This window comes from Balaenoptera ricei, chromosome 1 (assembly GCF_028023285.1).
Source record: "Balaenoptera ricei isolate mBalRic1 chromosome 1, mBalRic1.hap2, whole genome shotgun sequence".
Taxonomy (NCBI): Eukaryota; Metazoa; Chordata; class Mammalia; order Artiodactyla; family Balaenopteridae; genus Balaenoptera; species Balaenoptera ricei.
In genome coordinates, this window is record NC_082639.1 from 106198820 (window position 1) to 106223263 (window position 24444).

The 24444-nt window shown below is 36.9% G+C and overlaps 1 protein-coding gene across 1 annotated transcript; it reads right to left on the minus strand.

The window, feature by feature from the left end:
* Positions 1 to 34: 34 nt before the first annotated feature.
* Positions 35 to 19334, minus strand: SEC22B (SEC22 homolog B, vesicle trafficking protein). Its single transcript, XM_059929094.1, has 5 exons — positions 19094 to 19334; positions 10202 to 10311; positions 7331 to 7491; positions 5572 to 5718; positions 35 to 1977 (listed from the first exon to the last, which is right to left on the minus strand). Exons 1-5 carry the CDS (start codon positions 19166 to 19168, stop codon positions 1823 to 1825), a joined length of 648 nt encoding a protein of 215 aa, XP_059785077.1. The 5' UTR covers positions 19169 to 19334; the 3' UTR covers positions 35 to 1822.
* Positions 19335 to 24444: the final 5110 nt, after the last annotated feature.

Sequence of the window (24444 nt, forward strand, 5' to 3'; positions counted from 1 at the left end):
AAATTAACTAGATAACAAAACTTCACACTAAAGGGAACATTCTAGAAGTATTTATTTCATTGCTGACTACTTGGTTGCAGCATGCAACTCTCAACGAGCTGCCATTCTCCACTCCTACAGAAGTACCAAATGCTATGGTACCACTACTTAGGTTTTCAGCCTTTCAAAGGCTTTTATTACCAATATCATTACTTAGGATAAGCCTTTTAGGGACTTCAAAGCACTTATTCTCTATAAAAAGTAACTTCTTATTTCATGCACAAAACTCCAATTGGCAGACATAGGTCCAAAATGGAAAGAAAAAAATTTTATTCTAGTTCTGTAAATTATCAGGAATAAAATAAGCATTTCTCCTTGCCTTGTTTTAAAGAAATAGAATTTTTTTCTCTATCAGGAATCAGAACAGTAGGTTTGATGATCCTGAGTTATAAAATTGCTTACTGGTTAAAGTTCTTTCCAAAGATTTTAAGAAGTAGGCTCATTTTCCTGTACAATTTAAAGAAATGTTTGCAGTATGTGTAGGAATTACAGGTTATATTGTAGACCCTTGTGACAATATTTAAAAGGCCTATTCTCCCCATTTAAAAAATTCTACCTCAGAAGGTAAAAGGAAATCCCCATTATCCCTGAGCAAAAAAGGGAAAAATCATAGGTACTTTTATTTGTTAATAGAAGCTATTGTAAATGAGTTACCTATTTCTAGAACATTCTCAGAGAATTACATAACTGAAGCAGATACAAGGTGCTCTCAGATTTTCTCAGATAAATGTGTTTAGTAGTTTGAGTAGTTGCTCTGAAAAATTTCAATTTAATTAACTACGCAACTGAATATTTTCCATTTTGATATTTGAGGATATCCTGAGAGGCACATGAAACTACTGGACATAGAGGAATTTAAAAAATGTTGGCAAATTGTGGCAGGAGGAAGAGTGGGGAAAATCGTAGTGGAGAAAAAGTGAGAAAGGGGCAGGACAAAGCTGTAGTCATGAGCTGGCCTCTCTTTGTCACTAAGTCAGGGGCCTCTGGCTATCAGTATGCTACATTCACTCTTAGATTAATATAAACCAGATGCAGAAAAATAAAATTAAGAATGTCCCAAACAAAACATTTAAGTCTTTTAAGGAGTAAATGACAGAAAACATTTTAGCTTCTTAATCACGGAGTGCTATAATTTCAAGGCATCAATATAATTCATTTAACCCTAAAGCAATTGTGCAATAAGCAAAACATCATAAATGGAAAACAACAAAGGTTAACTTCCTACAGGGGCCAATAGACAGGATCTCTTGCAGCACAGCAATTAACCTTCACATACTGGAGTCTTATTTAAAAGGCCATCAACAACTCAGATTCCTGAAAAATCACAAGTGTCACCAACAAACGGAATGTTGATTAAACAGAGTCCAAAACCTTTCCAAAGGGCTGCCTTCTCTGAAGGGATTTCAGACTGTTGCTAGCACAGGTTGGTTAAGCCAAATCTCACTGACGGCTCCATTAGAGATGAGAATGCCCAGTCAGTGCTGTTTTAAAAATATAAAACACAGGGAGGGAAAAAAACAAATAAAACAATCTACTGTTCCCTAACATACATGGCTTAGCACCCAGAGAAAGCCTCTGCCACCAAAAGACACTTTCTACATAGGGCTAAGCTTCATTAAATGAGGCGTAATCTTTCATTTTCAGGACATGTCTTTCCTTGCAAGGTCTTTAGAGGCAGAAGTTCCACTTGGATTCTAATACGCATCTCTGTGAGCTCAGCTTCCTGAAAACATACACCTGCTGGGTTCTAGGTTCTCCCTTGCCAGTGACTGGATTCACTACTTCACAGCCACCAGAATCTCACATACACTATTAACATGATGAAAAATACAGCTACTGCTGCAAGTTTGGCGTAAGTGGAACGCATGTTCAAGTACTTCGCATCCTGGCGGTATTTCTTGGACAGACTGGACAAATTGTTAGCCTTCGAATCCAATGCTGTCAAAAAGGAAAAAAGGATAACATCAATTAGTCCCTTAAAGTATTTTATCAAATGTATTAAGACATAAAAATAACCAAAATGAGTGGCACTTTTTCAAACCATGAAGCTTAAATTATCATTTTTATTTTAAGGGTAAGGTTGCATACACTGATTAACTCATGATCCTGAAGCACTGTAAAATCTACAATGCATTTTAAAATTATCAGATCAATTTATGTTCAAATTCTTGAGGCTGTATGCAGGCTCTGGCCTCAGACCCTGGTTCAAATCTCAGCTGTATCAGTCATGTGGTATTGGTCAACTCAGCCTCTCTAAGACCCAGCTTCTTTTGTCTATAAAAATAGGGATTATATAGTAACAATAAACATACCATAGGATGCCTGTAAAGTGAGCACAATGCCTACATACAGTACACACTTGACAAATGTTAGCTGACCATAACTATCTTCATAATCTCTTAATGGTCTAAATCATATTCGCTCATATTTTGACAAATGATAATCCAGGTAAGATAAAAGATGCAGGTAACCAGAAACTTCAAAGAACCAGACAATGAGTATTAAGCTATATCTCAGTGGTGACTGCTACCAAATTTCTAAGACTTTCCACATAGTAAAGACTATTATTATGAAGATAAAGCTATCAGAAATTATATTTTAACAGATATAGGAAAGCTGTACTATAATGAAAATACAATCACAGGTGCTAGAAAACCACCAATATCTACTAAATTAAGCTTTTTAGAATCTTAGGCAAAAGTTTTTCTTTTTTCCTATAAGGACATTTGTAATGTCAGTATCTTCTTTTAATTGTTAACTGAGCACTTAGAGAAATAGTCAGATATACACAAGCTAGACTGGGCTTAAAATATACGGCATATTTTTAATAATGAAAACAAACTCTCAGTTTGGCATAAATAAATTCTAATCAAACTTTTTACTTCTTTAAAATTTTGAAAAACTATTTTGCAATCTGAATTTATTTGTTCTTCCTTGGAGAATGCTTTTGGAATATTTGGAGTTGCTTAATAGAGACTGGTTTTGATTGAGAAATGTGGCATTACTTAATAACACAGGCATGCCAGCCATTTCCAAATTAGAACTTGTCCTGTAAGAAAAGCACCTAGTGCAAAAAAACAGTTAAGGGATGAGAAATAGCCATGACAATGCTGCAAGGAATCTTTCCAGCCAATCTACTAGAAGGTACAATCCATTGGACAGAGGTTTTTAACTACTACTGTGTTTATTACTATATTCCCAGTGCCTAGAACATGATCTGGCATACAGTCAGTGAAAAATACAGTGAAAAATCAATAAATAAATATTTGCTACATGAATCTCAATCTGCTGAGAATAAGTGGGCAAAGAAATAAATATTAGGTCATATGAAATAATTAATAGTTAAGAGAATTCCTTTACACTGGAACATTTGGAAACACATAGTATCATAAAGACAAAGCTATTGCTTGGAGAAGTCATTTAGCAAATATTCATGTTATGGGCACCATGAGAAGTGCTAGAGGATACAATTATGATCAAAACATACATGATCCCTATATTTGTGGAATTTACAGTCTAATAGGGTGACACCTTTGAATAAAAAATAAAACCTATGGCTTAAAAGAAACAGGTATATTTAGGCAGTAAAAAAGGCATAATTTGATCTTGCTAAAAGAACCCACAGGAACTATTCTTGGGTCATAAATGCAAAGTTGATTAGCTCTAAAACTTTAAAACTTAGAATGAGAAAAAGGCATAAAAGATGGATTCTTATTATACAGAAGCTTAAAGAGGAAGAAAACATTTTTTGAGGTGGGCTAATCTTTCCACTGTCTTCATATATGCTCTGTTCAGCATATGCTTTTTCTTCCTCTTAAAATACCACTCTTCACTTCTTCCTGATCTATCAAAACTCAAGAAATCTTTCCTGTTCATTTATCTACTTCCTTCTACATTTTTATAGCTCTTATTGTCTACAGATCTATATATAATGATTTAAAACTATCTTTCACTGAGGATGGACAAGGACTCCATAAGCCAACAAATTCTGCCAGGTACTAGCAGTGTAACTTTTATAGTAAGCTACTTTTCTGAGTCTTTGCTTCTTTATCTGTGAAACTGGTTTGATACCACCCACTTCACATGGGATTACTCTAAAGAATAAATAAGATATATGTAAAGTCCCCCTACCATATTGCCTAGCACAATGTAAGTGTTCAATTGATGTTTGTTCCCTTATCCTATCTATAAATTACTCTGTGACAATCTTTCTTATCTTCCCAATCACATGAAGTTATTTAAGGGTAGAACTACTTCTTTTTTAATCAGCATATCAGCTTTGTAGCAATCAGCAAAGCACTAGAAGAAAATCCGTTACACTGTTGATAAATTGACCAGTATATAAATTTTGGATTTAAGAAAAATTCCTGAGCTGGTTTACTTTATCCCAAGTAGAACCTGTGAGTCTGTAATGATGAAAATTTACACAGACTCACTCATCCAAAATTTGATGTTTAAAGAGTTTGAAGCTATATGCTGGGACAACTGCTGACTACAAACATAAAGGTTAAAATCTGCAATTCATAATAAGGGAAAACCCATTATTCATGAATATGTAACAAGGCTGAATTCAAAAACTACACATTAAGGCAACTACTTGTGATGATTACTGTGAAAGAAATAAAAGAAGTATATGAAATAGATATGAAACATAAATACTACTTTTAAAAAGTATATGCTCACATTAAACATTTAGGTAACATTTAAGCATTAGGTAAACATATATATTTTTAGGTAAATTAGTACACACACATACACATAACATATTATGTGCTAAAAAACATTACATATGTAAGTGCTTTAAGAATTTGAAGGACAAAAGAGATTAATGCATTGTGGGATATAAGGATCAGATAAGGCTTCTTTGAAGAGGCAGTTCTTATCTAGATCCTAAAGAAGGTCCAGGATGATAAGGACACTGACCTGTGAGGCAGAATGTTTGTGAACTAGGGAGAATGAGAGACGTTTGCAATCTCCTTATCTTCCATTATAGAGAACACAGTGCCTTGCACATTACAAGTACTCAATTAATAATGACTGAATGAATGAAAAGTAAGTTGAGATGAGACTAGATCTTTTCTTGTAGTCACAGGTTTTAAAAGTTTTTCAGCAGAGGAATGCCTTGATGAAAATGGCATTTTATAACATTTGACCTGGCAGCAGTAAAGTCTCCCAAAGTGGCTACTCAGGAAACTACTGCAATAGATCTTTGACAATTTCCTCTCATTCTTCTTTTCATTTCCCTTAACTTATGTGTTCCTGTAAATATTGATCTAATTTTGTAAATATCTTGGAAACAGTAATTGCTTCTGATATGGAATAAGACTACATTGTTCCAACTCAATAGAAACTAACCACACTAGGAAGAAGCATATATCATATTGGAAGCTTGCAATGTAATCCATTTTTGAAAGATGAATTCTTAACTGTACTAGATAGAATCTGACAGCATAAAAGGTACTCCCAAATAAGCTATCCTTGCCTATGGAATAACAGCCACTTATTCATAAGACTCATACTGCTTTTAGAGACCTGAGAGTGCTTCTCCCCGTTGTAGCACTTCTTCAATATTGGCCACCATGATCCTCTGCACATCTTGCAATTCAGTGTTGATGGAGCCTAGGTTTCTCCGAGCACGACTGTCAATGTAAAGCTTCTTGGTTTTCTGAATGTAGGTATCTAGAATGATGAAGAAAAGTGACAGTTAACAACTTCTTTCATGTCCATCAAAGAAGTAGGAAAGAGTAAATTCTGAGTTTAGTCCTGGATCTGCAACTGTCCGTGATTAACCAAGCTCTTGAATGAGTATCAATGGGACAGGCGTTTCCCAAAATACTACTACAAAACTGCATGCTCATTCATTTTTGCCAATGTCTATATATCGTAAAGCTATGAAAAGAATAATTATTAAAGATTATATTTTCAACTTTTAGCAAAAATCTTAATATGTGTGTGCTGGATACCCTTCATTTGCCTCTAGATCTCCTCTCCACCCTTCTGGGCCTGCTTTCTGCCTGCAGGAAGCTGACCTGCATGGATTACATCAATGGGTTCCTTGCCCTCTAGCTTCCGGTTAGGTTCAGCCAATGGGGGAGCCCCAAGAGTACGGAAGAAGGGGAGTGGATAGTGATGTCAAAGTATTTATTCCTCTAGCTCCTCCCTGAGAAGTCATCTTTGGCTGTCAGTATACCTCCACCAAAAGTTACTGCTCCTCTCAAATGGGCCTTTTCCATAATTTTCTCCTTCCTAGTTCCAGAAACTGCTTTCTCTTATCCATTCAGGCTCAGGGATGATAACAATTACCATGCTACTGGTCTCAGGTTACTGTACCTTACAGCTCATCTATAACCCATTCATATCTCTGTATATAATCCTTTAAGCTAATTTGAGTATACCAACTATTTCCTGTGTGACCTTGATACAGCAGTCTTATTTTTTTATTGGGTTTACTGAATCACTATTGTCTACAAAAATAAAATTTGCAAAACCAGACATTATAAAAATTAGCACTTGGAGGGTTTATAGTTTTGAAACACTGGAATGCTTTGCTAGAGTTTCTTTATTTCTAAAAAGCAAGAGGACCCATTCATCTAGCAAACTCGAAACACTTCAGAAATTCAGAGATAGTAAAACCCATTTCTTTTTTAACTAAAAATGTCAGTGATGTAGTCTAATCATACTTGTTCTCACTTCCTCTACTTAAAGGCCATTTCCTTTGATCTATTGCCATCAGATACTTCACCAGATCTCACCAGTAATGAGTCTTTCTATAATTCTTATACAAATATGGACACCCATGCTCACTACTTCTGCATGTAGTAAATGTTATGCCCCAATACCATATACCCTCTAGTACTTAAATTAGAGGATCTCGTTCACCATTCCTTCTGATTTCCAAATTCTGATTTCCATAAAACAAGTCTCACTGTGAGTATGTGAGTGTGTGTGTGGCGGGGGAGGTGAGGAGGTTGGGTTGGGGGAAAAAAGAACTCAGTTATTATATGTCAATCTAGATCTTTAGACACAGTTTTTTACCCTAATGAAGAATCAAACTAAATAACAAAAAAGAGCAAAGGGCAACAAGTTCTATGAGGAAAAAATCAAAAGACCAGAGAAAATTACTTATGAGAAGGAAACCTTATTCATTCAAAAGGACAAAAGACATGGACTAGGAGGGAGAATCCAAAACTTCAGTAGGTAAGCATAAAAAAAAAAAAAGTGTCAAAATTATATCAATAGCTTCTGCATATCGACTACTCCCCTGATAGAGAGGTGAGGTGCAAAAACTTACCGAACTCAATAAAGGAATAGGGTCTAGACACAGTTGGCACCTTCTTCCCATGCTGTTCATCAAACTCTGAATGTAAATCTTCTAGGTAGGCAAAAGCCAACTTTTTAGGGAAGGCAGCTTCACACAGAACCAAATAACACACCCCCTGTTCAATAATGTAGCTGCAGAGACAAAAAAAAGCAAGAAAAAGTTGTTTGTAGATTAACAATACCTCCAACAATCTGAAATAGACTCTCAGTGCCATACAAACCTTTTTTTTTTGGCCATGCCACACAGCTTGTGGGATCTTAGTTCCCCATCCAGGGACTGAACCTGGGCCCTTCGCAGTGAAAGTGTGTAGTCTTAACCACTGGACCGCCAGGGAATTCCCTATACAAAGTTTTGAAAATATTCTAGCCCAAGCCCTTTGAGGCTAACTAAATCAGAGAGTCAATTTCAAACCACAAATCACTGGAATCAGAAAGCAAACATCTTCCCATTATTAGAAGTACATTCCAAAAGGAGTATTTAGACATATTTATTCATTACATAATTCTTCAACTAAAATATCTTAATACCTAAGACTTTTTCTTGAAAACTCGGAGTTGTGACTCCATCTACCCTTTGATTATGTGTGGTAAACAAGTATATACACATTTAAATTTCTTCCAGCTGTAAGAAAAATAGTAGAACTGGAAATTTTTGTGGATACTTAAAAGTTGGAAGTTAATGTCACAATATTTACTGGGTACAGAAAATAATCTCAGGACTAATAATATTCCTGAATTTCCAGGATAGGAGAACTCTGTATTGACTGCAAATTGTTCAATAACAGAACTGACTCCTCCTGTGAGAGTGAGCTCCCTGGCAGTCTGGAAGAGGCTATATGACTACATGTCTGAGACAGTTTTGGGAAGAGGTTGGGTTACTCAGTGGTATTCAAACTTTTTAGCCATAGTACTCTTTATTTCAGCAAAAATTATATCCAGAAGACTAATATGTACAGCAAATAAAATCAGAAGTTCTTTAGCTTAAGTAGGAGTTTAAGGGCCCAAAGCATTACACATACCCCTACCCGTGCCCTTTCTATGTGGCTCCTAAGGCATCCTATGACTCCACTGAGCATAGTTTATAGTCTATTATATTATATGATCTCTCATGTCCTTTAAAATAATAATAATAACAACAACAACAATAATAACAATAACAATAATACTGCTGTCCTATTTCTTGCTTGGGCACCTAAATTAACCAGTCTCCTTGCCTTCAGTCTAGACCATCTTCTAAACCACTAGCTTTATTCCTACAAAGTAAATATGATATTGCTTAAAAACTCTAGAGGTTCCCTAATACCTATAAAATAAAATCATACACCTTGGTATACTATTTGGAGCCCTCCAAAACAAGTGTAGGCTGCTTTCCATCATATATCCTAACACACCAAACAACATGTTGTTCTCCAATAAGCTAGGTTCTTTCACATGCTCGTGGACTTCTGCTTATATTGTTTTTTTCTAACTATAATATTCTTTTATGTACCTGGAGAAACCTTGTTCATTTTCATATGCTCAATTCTACTATAATTTTTTCTGTGAAATTTCTCTCTATTCTCCCTCCCTCTTTCCCCTTTCCTGAAACTTACTCTCTATAAATGGGAATTTATTGTTTCCTTCTCTCTGCTCTACAGCACTTCTTGTCCTAAGGTATTACAGTATAGTTGTTTGTGTATGTGTCTCTCTCTGCTAGTAAGAGGATAAGCTAAAACATTACAGGCAAGACTTAATACACTGTCTGGCAAAGAATAAATCTTTAATAAATAGTTCTTGGATGGAAATAAAGGAAGAGATGAGATTATAAAGAACCAAGCAGAAGAAAATCTCTTTTCAATTCCATGAGATCTTTCCTAGATCTTTTTTGTTCCTAACCCATGGTAGAGATAAAAATACTATATTAATACTATATAATTAAGTGCCTCTAATATTTTTTGATGTTGAAATACCTTATAAAACTTAATAGTCACTACTTTCTTAACCAATAGGCCAGGGTTTTGTTTTGGTTTTGATTCTTTATACTTGTTTGCTTGTTCTTGATGAGTAGAGGGTTTGTTTGAGTTAAACAGAGCAGATTCTTCCCAGGTCTATATTATCTTAGTATCTGCGTTCCTAACATAGTAAGGATTATTTAGCTTATTCTTTTTTATTGTCACCTGATCTTCTTGCCCTCTCTTTTCTTGTTTAATCCTTCCTGTTTTATCACCTTCAAACTTGACATGTATTAAACATTTAATACCAATTATTTGTAGATAATTTGAAATCCAATAAAGTCCCTTTGATCCCTCTCTCAGCTGTATTCATTGTCTATAACCACTGATTAGATGCTCTTAAATTATCTTTTATAATTTTCTTTTTTCTTAATAATAACTAACACTTATTGACTATTCTCTATGTGCCAGACAAGATGTTAAGTGATATACATGGATTCTCTCATAATCCTCACAAAACTATGATTCCCTATTTTACAGAGGAAACTGAGGCCCAGAGAAGTACATGTGAGTTGCTCAAGGTTACACTGTCAGTAAATGTTTGAGCAAGGGCACTAACCTACATATGTCGGGCTCCAAGAAGCTCCCAAAGCAAAAGTTACCTATTACTGCATGATATGTATAGCATTTACTAGACACAGGATAACAGGTTGAATTATTGTATGGAAATTGAATAAAGAAACCAAGATTTCAGTTTTGCAGAATTAGAGCCAGGAAAGTTGCTTCCATGGAGCAACTATATTTTTAAAGTTACCTTTACTTTTAAAAAAGTTACCATTCTTATCAGGTGTTACTTGTATTTACTGTATTTCATATTTAAATAATCACAAAGAAATCAGGACTATACTCACTGAAAAGTCATGGCACCAGCTTCCAAGGTGCATCTGGTAGGGGACTGTTCATTCAACTTTCGAAAGAGTTGCTTAGCCTGACTCTGGTACTGTTGAAGATCCCGGCCAGACTGAAAGAAGACACCTTCATTTAAGAATTTTCCACCAAAAAAGCAGTACCAATTTGTGAGAAGCATCATATTTTGAGGACACTATGTGAATACGGTCCTTCATTTACAGGTTAGTAAGATTTATTTTAACAAAATAAAAGTGGCCTATTTTAGAGAAAAAAGGAGGACCAAATCCCGAGTTTTTCAACAAAGTCACAATAGTTATTTGCTAAAAAAGCAAAAGTGTACTCCTTAAGGCACTCTTTCAATCCAGTGTTCTTTCCACTATTAGGTCAGTGCCCTCCTCCTAACCCATTTCACTTGCACAGTTACTGGCACAGAACTGTACAACATGTTCCATACTCAGGGGAAAGTCCTGGGAACAACAGACTGAATGAATCATCTCATTTTTATGCTGAAATATCAAGCAAAATCTTCCATAAAGTGTTACAATATTGAGCATTTAAGCAAAAATGTGTGCACCCATGACTGCAAATTATTATGAACACTATAACTGCAATTAGGTAAAAATGAATAAGAGCAAGGACAAAGATTGGAAAGTCAAATATCCTTTACTAAATAAATCTATTTGGTTCCTGAGTTTGGATAGCAAAAGTCTGGGTAGCAAGGGATATGTTCATATAAAAATGAAAATAATAACATTTGGATGATAGAGTTATAGGCAATATTTTCCTAAACAATTTCTAAATGATTTTACAATATTTTTTAAAGAGAGGAAGAAGTCTACTGGGGGAAACAGCAATGTCATTTCAAAAGGAGAAAATCATACCTCAATAACCTACTAGATCCAAAATGGAAAAGAAGTGCATGAAGAATGGGAAGCAAATATACATTATTTATTCATCCACATACTGGGGGAAACAAACAAATAACTTTTGCCATGTGGTGGGAAGGAATTATTTTATTTTGGATTATTTAGTTTGAATTGAAAGATATAACACTGTCTCTCCTTGGTAGATGTTTAATAACTAAATGTTTAAATAGAAAAGTGTTTACACAGGGTTCTCCCAGGGATTGGACCTACGGTATAACTATGAGAAAGTACAAAGTGAAACTTAAAATTCCAGATAGTGAACCACTGAGCTGAGAGTAAAATCAGTCAAGGAAGCAATGATAAAATCGTGTAACTGGCAGATAAACAAATGTACAACTATAGGATTCTAAGCTATATTTAAAATAGTGAACTGGAAATGCAAATCAAAACCACAATGAGATATCCTCATTGTCACTCCTGTTAGAATGGCTATTATCAAAAAGACAAGAAATAACAAGTGTTGGTGAGGATGTGGAGAAAAGGGAACCCTTGTGAACTGTTGGTGGGAATGTAAATGGGTGCAGCCACAATGGAAAACAGTATGAAGGTTCCTCAAAAAGTTAAAAATAGAACTGCTACATGATCCAGCAATTCCACTTCTGGGTATTTATCTGAAGAAAACAAAACACTAATTAAAAAAGATATATGCATCCTATGCTTACTGCAGCATTATTTACAATAGCCAAGATATGGAAATAATCTAAGTGTTCATCAACAGACAAATGGATAAAGAAGATGTGGTATATATACACAATGAAATACTATTCAGCCATTAAAAAAGACTGGAATCCTGCTCAAAAAACAAGCTCATAGATAGAGAATGGACTGGTGACTGCCAGAGGGAAGGTGGGTGGGGGAGTGGGCGAAATGGGTGAAAGGAATCAAAAAGCACAAACTTCCAGTTATAAAATAAGTCATGAGGATATAATGTACAGCATAGTGAATATAGTTAATAATACTGTATTGAATTATTTGAAAGTTGTTAAGACAGTAAAACTTAAATGTCCTCATCACAAGAAGAAAAAAGAATAAAAATTTTTGTAACTATTTTTTCATGATGGAGGGTAACTAGACTTATTGTGGCAATCATTTCACAGTGTCTACAAATATTGAATCATTATGTTGCACATCTGAAACTAATATTATATGTCAATTATAACTCAAAATAAGATAAAATAAAAAAAAAATAGTGAACTGGAAATTTCAATATAATAAGGAAGTAAATAAGCATGAGGTGAACCAGGGGAGTTAGGCAGAGACCACTAGAAGTATCGATTTGTAGTTTAACACTGTTTTTATGGCAACGATTTGTTATAAGGCTGTTCACTTGAGAAATACTCCTACATTAACATGTATATGTATATTGTTATATATTAACAATACTTTGTAATAATTCACATTATAATATATATTAACATTATCATATTAAACAGTATTGCTAATCTATATATTGTTTTTCTCATGACTGGCCAGCCAGTTGGGGAGAGTGAATACCATCACATGCTTTGAACTAGTGCACAATATCCTATGTTCCTAAATTTGAGTGGTACTGGTCAATCTGTTGGCTTCACCAATGTTGTTATGTGGCATTCCGAAGATATCTGACCCCACAACAGTAGATTAAAGGGATGCAAACAAAGTGGGAGACACTACTAAAGTGCCAAGAAATAATACCAACATAGACCAATGATTTTCAACCTAGGCTTCACACTAGAATCACCTAGAAATCTTAAAAAAACTGCTCCTGCCCAATCTCCACCCCCAAATCAATTAAATCAGTGTCTCAGAGGTATTCATAAAATAACCACAACCATAAATGTTAATTATAAGTTTTTTTGTTTTTGTTTTTTTTAATTTATGGCTGTGTTGGGTCTTCGTTTCTGTGCGAGGGCTTTCTCCAGTTGCGGCAAGCGGGGGCCACTCCTCATCGCGGCAAGCGGGCCTCTCACCATCGCGGCCTCTCTCTTTGCGGAGCACAGGCTCCAGACGCGCAGGCTCAGTAACTGTGGCTCACGGGCTCAGCCGTTCCGCGGCATGTGGGATCCTCCCAGACCAGGGCTCGAACCCGCGTCCCCCGCATCGGCAGGCAGACTCCCAACCACTGCGCCACCAGGGAAGCCCTATAAGTTTTTTGACAGCTAAAGGCAGGTGAGCACCTTAAAGGAACTAGTTAAATAAATACATGGCAAATAAAAAGAATGAAATTCTACCATTTGCAACAACATGGATGAACCTAGAGGGTATTATGTTTAGTGAAATAAGTCAGAGAAAGACAAATACTGTATGTTATCACTTATAGGTGGAATCTAGAAAATAAAACAAATGAATGAATATAACAAATCAGGAACAGACTCGCAGATATAGAGAACAAACTAGTGGCTACCAGTAAGGAGAGGGGAAGGAAGAGGGGCAAGATAGCAGTAGGGGGGATTAAGAGGTACAAACTACTATGTATAAAATAAAAAAGCTACATGGAGGGGCTTCCCTGGTGGCACAGTGGTTGAGAATCTGCCTGCTAATGCAGGGGACATGGGTTCGAGCCCTGGTCTGGGAAGATCCCACATGCCGCGGAGCAACTGGGCCCGTGAGCCACAATTACTGAGCCTGAGCGTCTGGAACCTGTGCTCCACAACAAGAGAGGCCGCGATAGTGAGAGGCCCGTGCACCGCGATGAAGAGTGGCCCCCGCTTGCCACAACTAGAGAAAGCCCTCGCACAGAAACGAAGACCCAACACAGCCAAAAATAAATAAATAAATTAATTAATTAAAAAAAAAAAAGCTACATGGATATATTGTGTGGCTATATATCAGAGAATATAGCCAATATTTTATAACAACTTTAAAATGAAGTATAATCTATAAAAATATTGAATCACTATATTCTGTGTGAAACTAATATAATATAGTAAACCAACTACACTTCAATTTAAAAAAAAAAGAAGTGGCAAAAAACTGTCAGTGAAATGAAGATTAGCACAAATCCGTTGACTTTATAAGAGGCACTGTAAATATTACTGCAATCTGAAAGAAAGAGACTAACAACTGTACGAACTACAAGAAACTATGGCCAAAAGCATGCTACAATTTCAGGAATTTACAATGAACAAAGCAGTGACTGCCAATGTATAACACTGGGGACATACCTACATAGGAATTACAGCACGTAAACCAACATTTTACACTGCTGGTTCAGTTGGCATTACCATTCCTGGGAACACAATGCTGGCACAATCTTTCTGGTAGTTATTTTGACAATATGTATTAGAAATTAAAAAAATTTGCATAATGTTTTATCCAACAATTCCACATCTTCTAACACAACATTGTAAAGCAATTATACTCCAATTAAGACATTTAAAAAAATAACAACAACAACAAAAAAATAACATATGGTATATATATTTATATAATGGAATACTACAGAGCCATTAAAATGATGTTGTATAATATTTAATGATATGAGAAGATATTCATTATACACTAAGTGAAAAAACTTAGGTGGGACAGTATTACAGTATTACCCATTATTTGATTTTAAACACACACAAAGATTAAGGTTAGACATCAAGTGGATATAATTTAAGTAGGGATTACTTAATTTTACCACTACTTTTAATGGTAAAAAAAAAAAAATCAACTTTTTGGTCCTTTTATTTGTACATATTTACTGAATTTTCTACAATAATCAGAAATTAATTTTATAATGGGAAAATTATTCATTCATCCATTCCTATTTACTGTGTATTTGCACCCACAATATTAGGACTTGGGGCCAATAAGGGGAGGGGCTAGGATTTGAACCCAGGCAGGCTAGCTCTGAAGCCCCTGCTCCTAAGCATGCTATATCACCTGTATAATTAAAATTGCTTCAGTAATGGTAGATCCACCTTCTAGGTGATATCTTACTCTTTAATATTAAATCTAATTCATAGGAAATGCTCAAGAAACCATATGGCAGCTCTGATCTAGATCTCACATAACAACATAATCATGGCTTTACAGATAAACCCTAGGTTCACTTTTAAGATTACAGTCACAAAGGGCTCACAGTCAGCCAGTCTATCTAAAAATAGTTAGATTAGATGTCCTAATTCTGTTTTCTACTTCATCTAGAACAGACTTGATGAAACTGATACACAGTATAATGGAAGACAGCTGTTAGCAATCCAATAATGAAGTAGATGTGAATTTCTACACAAATTCTGAAACTAATTTGAGATCATCAGTATATTTAGGATGTGGTTCGGTATACAAAATGCAGGAGGTACAGGGTAGTAAATTGCCACACAACCACAATCCTTTTTATTGCTGTCACCTATGACTGCTGAACAAGTAGTTGTATCAAATGCCATCTTTTGCCTTTATAAGAATGTTTAGCTAAGCTCTTATCATTTGTAAATTCCTGTTGAACTCTACTGATCAAAGGCCAGGGGCACCAAGAACCAACCATTTTCTTCTAACAGCAATAACAGTAAGGTGATTAATCAACCCTCAATGATTGGGCGAGTGCGCTAGTTTAACTGTACAAAAGACTATCTGCTTCTTGGGAGTTCCCTGCCCCGTACTCAGTTGTATCTAACACCTGAAGAGACCATGGTTCATTTTGAGGTAGAACAGAAAGGTAGATAAAGAAATTGCAAACATCTAAAAAGGAGAAATACATCAGAAAGTAAGAAATAGATAGAATATCAGAGAGTCTAGGTTGGAAAAGAAAAGTTTATCTGTCTACCTGTCTTAGGCCTACATTTCTAGTTATAGCACAGAGGAAACAGTGCATAAGATACTCTGTATCTTTTTTTTAATGCTCTATTGTATTATTTGAATAATTGTTCATCTCCAGTAAGAAGACAGTTTGTACAAGGACTAGCATCTAGTAACCACCTAAGATATGGTATCTGTTATCAATGTAAATAATTGAAAGAATACATTGAATTATTTGGCCCGGACAATTAGGGTACTTAACTATAAAACTATTTGATCAAGATATCCATTTCTTAAAAAGTTACTTCCAGACTCCTAAGAAGTAAATACATTATTAAAATGTCTTAGAACAAGTGAAGCAGTTAGGTACTAAGCCTGTAGTGTAGAATCAAACAGATATTGATTAAAAAGGACAAACTAGTGGTTAGTTACCAGTGGGGAGAGGGAAGGGAAGAGGGGCATGATAGGGGTAAGGGATTAAGAGGTACAAACTACTATGTATAAAATAAATAAGCTACAAGGATATATTGTACAGCACAGGGAATACAGCCAATATTTTATAGTAATTATAAACGTGTATAACTATAAAGGAGTATAACCTTTAAAAATTGTGAATCACTATGTTGTACATCTCAAACTTATATTAATACTGTGAATCAACTGTATCTTAATTAAAAAAAAATTTTTTTAAACCAAAACAGTGGTTCTCAACCAGGGGTGATTTTTGCCCCTCCTCCCTGCAGGTGACATGCAGCAATGTCAGGAAATATTTTTGGTTGTCACAACTAGACAGAGGGTGGTGGCAGTGCTATTGGCATATAAGGTGTAGAGGCCAAGGATGCTGCTAGACATCCTACAATGCACAGGACAGTTTTCCCACAACAAAGAATTATCCATTCCAAAATGTCAACAGTGCCGAAGTTAAAAAACCCTGATGACAGAACTATCAAATCACTATGTTATGTACCTGGAACTAACATAGTGGTTGTAGGTTAACAGGGAAGGAAGGAAGGGGAAAAAAGGAGGCAGGGAGGAACCCTGGTGAAAAATTCTGTTGTGCTACTTATTAGCTGTGCGACTTTAAGCAAGAGACCTATGCTCCCTTAGCCTCAGAGATTCCTTATCTATAAATGGGGATAATAATAGTACCTATCCTAATAGTTGGTATGTAGATTGAATGAAATCATGCATTTAACAGGCTTAACACAATGGTTGGTATGTAGTAGGCACTGTATAAATGTTCTGTATACTATTATAATAGTAAAAATAAGTCAAAGATTCATATTTTTGCAGATATTAAAAGTTTTGGAAAGACGTTACCATTCAAAGTCAAAATTCCTAAAGGAAATCACTATGGAATTACAATCACAAAAATATTTTTGTGTAAAATATCTTTCCTTGTCAATTAAACAAAGCAACCCATCTTGGTAAACTGATACCTAGTTTGGAATTAAGAAACACACAGTAATAAATCAACTAATTTTTTCAATAAAGTATGAAGGCAGAGAATAAGAGCCTACTGTTATATGGAATTTCAAATCCAATTTATACTCTTTGCCCACATTGGAATTCAAAGCAATAGTTGAAAAACTGACCAGATTTCTGTCCCCTTGGGAAAACTATTTCTTAATCAAACTACATATCCTTCAAGGAAAATTTCCCCCACACCATCTCCCTTGTTTCAAATCATGTCCCTGCATTCATTTTAACAATTTCACTCCTGCACAGTCCTGGAAAATGTTTAACATTGGACAAGAGAAAAATATTTCACAATTGAAAATTCAGGGTATGCTATATTTTTCAAATTTCATCTCAACTTAGACTTTGTCTTGTGGAATAAATAGAAAATATTTCACTTAGCATGACCTGCTAAGCAACTTAGCAACTTCACAATCTGTATCATTACTCTCCTAGAAGTGAAAGTAAACATATTTCCAAATCAAACCTAAAAAGGCATATAACCAAATAGAAGCTTTCCTAATTAGGAGACACTACTGTTGGCTTAGATGTCATTTCTTCTGGGAACACTTTCCTGAGGTCCAAAAATCAACTTAGATACCTTGTCCATGTTCAACCACAGAAACTTCTTCCTATTCCATAGCAGTTATACTACATTATAATTGTTAGTTATATGGTTTCTCCACTAAACTGTAAACTCCATGAAAGTAGGGACTATGTTCCCCAAACCCCTGCATTAACACCATGCTTGGCACATCTGATGTGTTTAATGAGGTTTTTTTTTTCATGAATATATGAATGAAAAGTTCAAAAAAATGTGCAAAACATTCATCTTATTTTAGGCCTTGAGGTTTTTGTTTTTGTTTTTAAATTACATTACTTGGGTTGTATGAGAAAGTAAAATAAAGTTGAACACTTTAAATAAATTATATAAATTGCATTCTCAGCCTCCTTTCTTCAGGAACTTCCTGACCTTGCTCCAGGAACTTGTCTCACACCAGAAATTTGCCTTGTGATTTTAAGGCACAAAGCCTCTTCCTCTCAAGCTATCTAGAGGTTTTGTTTTGTTTTTTTCAATTAACGCAATACATTTTTGAGCACCTACTAGCACAAAGCTGCTATTGTAAAAGCTATGGGAAACACATAGATGACTAAGGTTTCTCATTTGCCTGCTAGGAAATTTTGAAAGACAAAGGCAAAATTGTAAAATAAAGGTACAAAGCATTACAGGAATATAACACAAGGGTTATAATTCCAACAACAGAAATTTAGTAAGGCTTATTGGAGGTGGAAATTGGGCATAACTTTGAAAGAAGGTACTGTACTGAACTTCAAGCAGGTGCATACATGTGGCAATATTACCTCATCTGCTTTCACTAGATGTCAGTAAACTAGGTCAAGGATCAGGTGCTACGGAAAGAGGACTTAACTTAGGAGCTGATTTTTCCCAGGACCTGTCAGTCAGCTTTATTAACAGCAAAAAAATAAAAATAAAAAAATAGAAATCTTGAATTTTAACAAAGTCCCTAAAGAATTACAGAACACTGGATGATCACAATCAGCCAAACCTTTCCCTTCTCCAGAGAGGTTTTCTAAAAAGAAACAGGTAACACAAAAATCTACCTCCGCCTTCAGGAAAGATTTATTCTAACAGGTAGTCTTCTCCACTGCCAAAAGAGGAAAAGCACTTCAGAGGGGTCAGAAACGCCTGGGAGGCCACAAAGGTCTCCCGCGCCCTAAGGAGGAATCCCGTGCTGAGAGCACAGCGCTCTGACAGGAACTTGGGGTCCCGGGGATCTAGTAGCTCACCTGTTCGTCCTCCTGCATCGAGGCGGCCAACGGGAGCCCGTCCGCCACTCGGGCGATCATCGTGAGCAACACCATCTTCACAGGCTACGGAAACTCAACACTGGCCCGGGCGGCCGTAGGTGCGTCTTGACTTGCTCCGCCGCGACAACAGTTATACCTCTACCTCAGTTCCCAAGGACCCAGCTGCTCGCGTCTCCGATTCCCGCTGAGGTGGCCGGAAACAAGCTCCAGAGCTCTCCACTACCGGTCCTCAGAATTGGCTTCCCACCGAGAACCACAGCTACCGCACACAAGTTCCGCCGTCTCTCCTTCCACCTTCAGAAACTTCCAAGGCCCCGCCCACTTTTCTGGATTTCCAGCTTCGAATAAGCCTTGACGCGTGAGAGGGCATGGCACACAAACTGAAATAGAATTTTCTAATTTCTGATACTTTAAGCTTGGGGAGAGGGCTGGGAAGGAGGGTGGGAGTTAATGGGTACTTAGATGAAGGGTATATGAAAAAACTGACAAGCTATATACTGATATTTTCATATTTAATTTTTAATTTTTTATATTGTATATCCTGTACAAAATATTTTCTGCATTTGTATATTTGTAGGCAGAGATTTTTGTCTGTGTGTGTGAGTGTGCATGTTGTTTTGGGGTTTTTTGCTTGTTTGTTTATGCTGTATCCCCAGGTCCTTGAACAGTTTCTGGTAAAAAAAATATTAATTGCATGTGTGAATAAATGACCAAGTTACAGGACCTCAGAAATCACCTAGCTCAGTCACCCTTCCAAAAGCTGGGATCTATGGTGATAGGTAGCAGGACAGCCTTGCAAAACTTCCAGTAACTGCATTCACTCCCTATCAAAGCAACCTCTAGACAATTCCACTTGAGGAAGTGTCATCATCTCTTTTGTCTTTGGTGTCCCTATCTCTAAAATGAGAATATTATCTGCCTCTCAGGATATTTGTGATTATTTAGCAAGAAAGTGTAGGTGCACACATTTTGTAAACTAAAAAAGAAGTTATATAAATGTTGTATTTTATTATTTATACTAATAACTACACCTTATTAAGCGCTAATTGGTGTTTGCATTAATAGAAACACTGCTAAGTGCTTTATGGATACTAGTTATTTAACCAAACAACTCAGCAATGTTATTTAATATGAGGTCCCCACTTTGAGTCGGAGAAAAAGCCTCAGAGAGTAATTTTTCTAAGGTGACACAGCTAGTAGTAATGGGACAGGATTTGAGCTGAGGTTGAACTCCAAAACCTATGCTCTTAATCCTGATATGACTCTGTCTTAACATTTAACCATAGGTTAAAGAGCTCATGCTTTTGTTACCTTTTCTACAACTCTACAGCTACTAGGAGAAAACTAGTATTATTTCTGGAGAGGATTTTGGGAGGAAGACCTAATGATTGACTCCACACAAAAGATGAAGGACTGGGATACAGACAAGACAAAAAAACTGATGGTGCTATTAACAGAGACAGTGAGAAAGTGAAACAGAAAGCAATCCTTGTGCAAATGGGAGCCTAAGCTGGTAAAATCATATCTTACATTTAGAATAGCTCACAGATATAACCTGATCTAACTTCCCTTCCGACCAGTCAACAAAGACATGTCTTCTACCACAGTCTCAAATTATGGTCACTCAGCCTCTGCTGGAACAATTCCAGTAATGAGAAATTAATAATACAAGTATTTTAACCAAGGGTATGGCTATGTGGATGAGAGAAGCAGAGAGAGAAGAATGCACAGAGAAGCAGATTTGGAGCAAGAATCCCAGCCTCTTTCCAGTTCCTGAATCTAGGCTCTTCCCAAGGCCCATTGTTTGCCTGAAACCCGACAACAACTCGGTGAAATGGGCCAAATTCAAGAATATTGGAGCTTGTAAACGTTGTACTGGGGGGAAAAAAAAAGGTAAACAGAAATTTGAATATCAGAGCTAACAGCAAATTCTTACAACTTATCAAAGAAACCGAGTAAAGCACATATATCTAAATCAAATTAGCAGATAAAACAGAATGAGACTTTGCATTAAAGCAGAGTCAGAAGATTAGAGATTTTACAAGTGAGATCAAAGGAAGCAATAGTTAGAGGCTTGTGTCCATTTATTTTTAAACAACTCTTGAGTGCCTAATTAAATGCCAGACACTGAGCTAGGTGACGAAGATGAATAAATAACAGCCCCAGCAACCTGTGGCCCGTAACAACCCCCAGACCAAACACCGTCGTTTCAGAGGTCTACAAGTAAACAGCAGCTTCTGTTTGAATTACATAATTGCAAAAATGAAAAAAGCATTTCTTAGGAGGTGGCGCTCTTGGCAGACAAAAAATAGATAGCCACTATATCTGGGCTGCTATCCAGACACATGCGCTAGTATGGCTGACCGGTTATTTATTTATTTCTTTAATAAATTTATTTATTTATTTTTATTTTTGGCTGTGTTCGGTCTTCCCTGCTGAGCGTGGGCTTTCTCCAGTTGCGGCAAGCGGGGGCCACTCCTCGCCGTGGTGCCTGTGCTCACTGCGGTGGCTTCTCTTGTTGCGAAGCACGAGCTCTAGGCACGCGGGCCTCAGTTGTTGTGGCTCGCGTGCTCTAGAGCACAGGCTCAGTAGTTGTGACACACGAGCTTAGCTGGTCCGCGGCATGTGGGATCTTCCCGGACCAGGGCTTGTACCCGTCTCTCCTGCATTGGCAGGCGGCTTCCCAACCACCGCGCCACCAGGGAAGCCCTGACCGGTTATTTAAAAATTGAAACGCTTTCTTTTAGATTAGTAAAAAGAACCTTCTCTGAGCTCCCTCTCTTCAGCCCGCACCGCCTACCAAACAGTGCCCAAACTCTTCGGGTTCCGCCTCAGCAATTCATCCAACTTAGCTTCTGATTGGTCGGTTTCCATGCCAGTCAGTTTCAAAAGCTCCGCCTTCCAGGTGGCCATTGGCTACCTCCAGGAACACCAGAACGGCCCCGCCTTCCACCGTGGCGTCCGCCCTTCCGCCTCGCGTAGAACGCGCTTCTCCACGTAGGTCCTGACGTGGTTTGGAAGCAGCGACCCAGGTGCACGTACTGATGCTGTCAGTGCTGGTGATTATTTTGAATTATCATCCCTGACTAAACCTTCTTACGATGCGAGCTCCGTGAAAGCAGAAATTTATCTTGTTCAGTCTTCAGTTCGTTCACAGACTTGGTCCAGACATTAAAGTGAAAGTAAAGATTTGAGGGAGGAAGGAGGAAAAACGAACAAAGTGCACATTGTAAGTAATGTGAAAGCCCCTATTTAAAGTAATTACTACCTTAGAGACCCGCTTCAAATATCGAGGCTTAGCAAAACTTCTCCCTGCCTTCTAGAAGCTACCTCATGAAACTGTCTTTCATCGTGTTTGTCCAGTTACCCTACTTTGTCAGGAAAGCCAGGCAGAGACCAGGCCCATCCCTTGGAGTTTGAGAAGGTGGGATTGTGAGGATAGTTGGAGTAGTTTTGATAGCATCTAAAATATTTTATTGAATTTAAAAGAAATTTTTAACATGTTTCTTTTTTCCCCTGATAGCCTCTAAATCCTTTCAGAGCAGAAACAGTAGTCATTTGTTATTCCCCAGAGTCTAGTATCCTGTTCCTGGAACCTAGCAAATGCTCAATTAATGTTTATTGAAAAAATGACTGAATGAATGGCATGCTTATGGATTGAGACAATACTTCATTAGTTGTACAGCATATGTGTACAGCATAATTCACAGTTGATACTGTACTAAATTGTACTAGGATAAAAAAGGTAAAACTTAACACTTATCAAAGAAACTGAATAAAACACATATATAAATCAACTTAAGCTGCTGAAACAGAATACTTTCCATTAAAGCAGAGTCACAAGGTTGCAGAGATTTTAGAAGTGGGATCAAAGGAAGCAATAGTTAGAGGCTTGTGTCCATTTATTTTTAAACAATTCTTGAGTGCCTAATTATATGCCAGACACTGAGCTAGGTGACGAAGATGAATAAATAACAGTCCCAGCAACCTGTGGCCCGTATCCACCTCCAGACTGAACACTGTCACTTAAGAGAAGAGGTCTGCAAGAAAAGAGATCTATACTAAGTGAAGACATATCCATCACCATTCTCTACATTCATCCAGTTAGTTATTCAACAAATATTTATTGTTCAATTGGCTAGGAATAGCAGGCACTGGGTTATACAAAGGTGAACAAAAGGAACATGTTTGCTGGTAGAGGTTACATTCTTCTAACAGAGACCTGGTTCTGTCTCTCTCCCATTATCCCCCAACACACTTCCACCTCCATTGCTTTCCCACCACTCAGTCTGGAATAATAAAAGCCTTGGGTGGTTCTTTCTTTTTTTTTTTTTTTTTTTCCCCTGAGTGTCTACCCAGCTTGTCCGCTCAGACCTGCAGCCCTGTTCCCTTTCTGTGGAGTCCAAGTGGCTTGAATTGTTCCTAGCAACCATGACAATTTCCTGATTGTAGCTGCCGTTGTCTCAACAACTTCAAGTGTTGTTTGGCTTCCTCCGCTTATAGTCATTCAGCTCCTGCTTCTTTGCTGTCTTCTACCCATACTGGTGTTTCAGAAATGAGTGAACAACTTTCTTTCTGAGTGATTTTCTTTACAATCTTAAGGGTCAGATCTTTCAGTTATTACTAATCTTTGTTATCCTTCCTTATTTAAAAAAAATTATTAGCCTGACTTACTCAACTCTACGTGCCATAAAACCGAATCCAATATGACATTAAATGTGACTAAATGGGGAACAACCTAACTTACTGTTGTTTCTTCTTTGTGGTAAATTCTGTCCTTTCCAAAGACACAATTTTTGTTAATCTGTCTCTTGTGGTCATCCTCCCCCAGCTCCCTAGCCCATCCTTTCACTCCATCACTATCTGATATGGGACCTTTTTCTCCCTACTTTGTTAGGGAGTATGATCCTCTGGTTCTGGGAATCTGACAGTCAGACCCAAAGGTCTATGTGCCATTTCTCGAAGGAGGCTTACCTCCTTCAGAGCCCTTAGGTAGATGATAACCAAAATCCCAGAAGCAATTCCTTTTTTTAAAATCTTCTATGTATGCAACCTGTTGCTTTTTGAGAACATGACAGTGGCAGCTATGGGTTGGGGTTTTAGGGGATCAAGACAACAATCCTTTCTTCCTCTTATAAGTTGATATCAAATTGGGAAATAGACATAGGAACCAAACAGAAATAATAATACTACTTTTACTACTGATCAAACTAAGTGGGGAACATGGATTTAGATCTGTGATGACTCAAAGGTCTTACTAACATTTTACCCCAGAATTAGGCAGACTTACCCATCTAGCTTAGAAACAGCAGGGCTTTGCTAAAGAGGCA

Bases quoted from the DNA above. Each gene is read 5' to 3' on its own strand.
- SEC22B (XM_059929094.1), bottom strand. From the start codon at position 19,168: ATGGTGTTGCTCACGATGATCGCCCGAGTGGCGGACGGGCTCCCGTTG. The intron at 10,312-19,093 runs GTGAGCTACTAG...GTCTTCTTTCAG, and splicing joins CGATGCAGGAGGACGAACAG to TCTGGCCGGGATCTTCAACA. The intron at 5,719-7,330 runs GTAAGTTTTTGC...TCATCATTCTAG, and splicing joins CTATTCCTTTATTGAGTTCG to ATACCTACATTCAGAAAACC.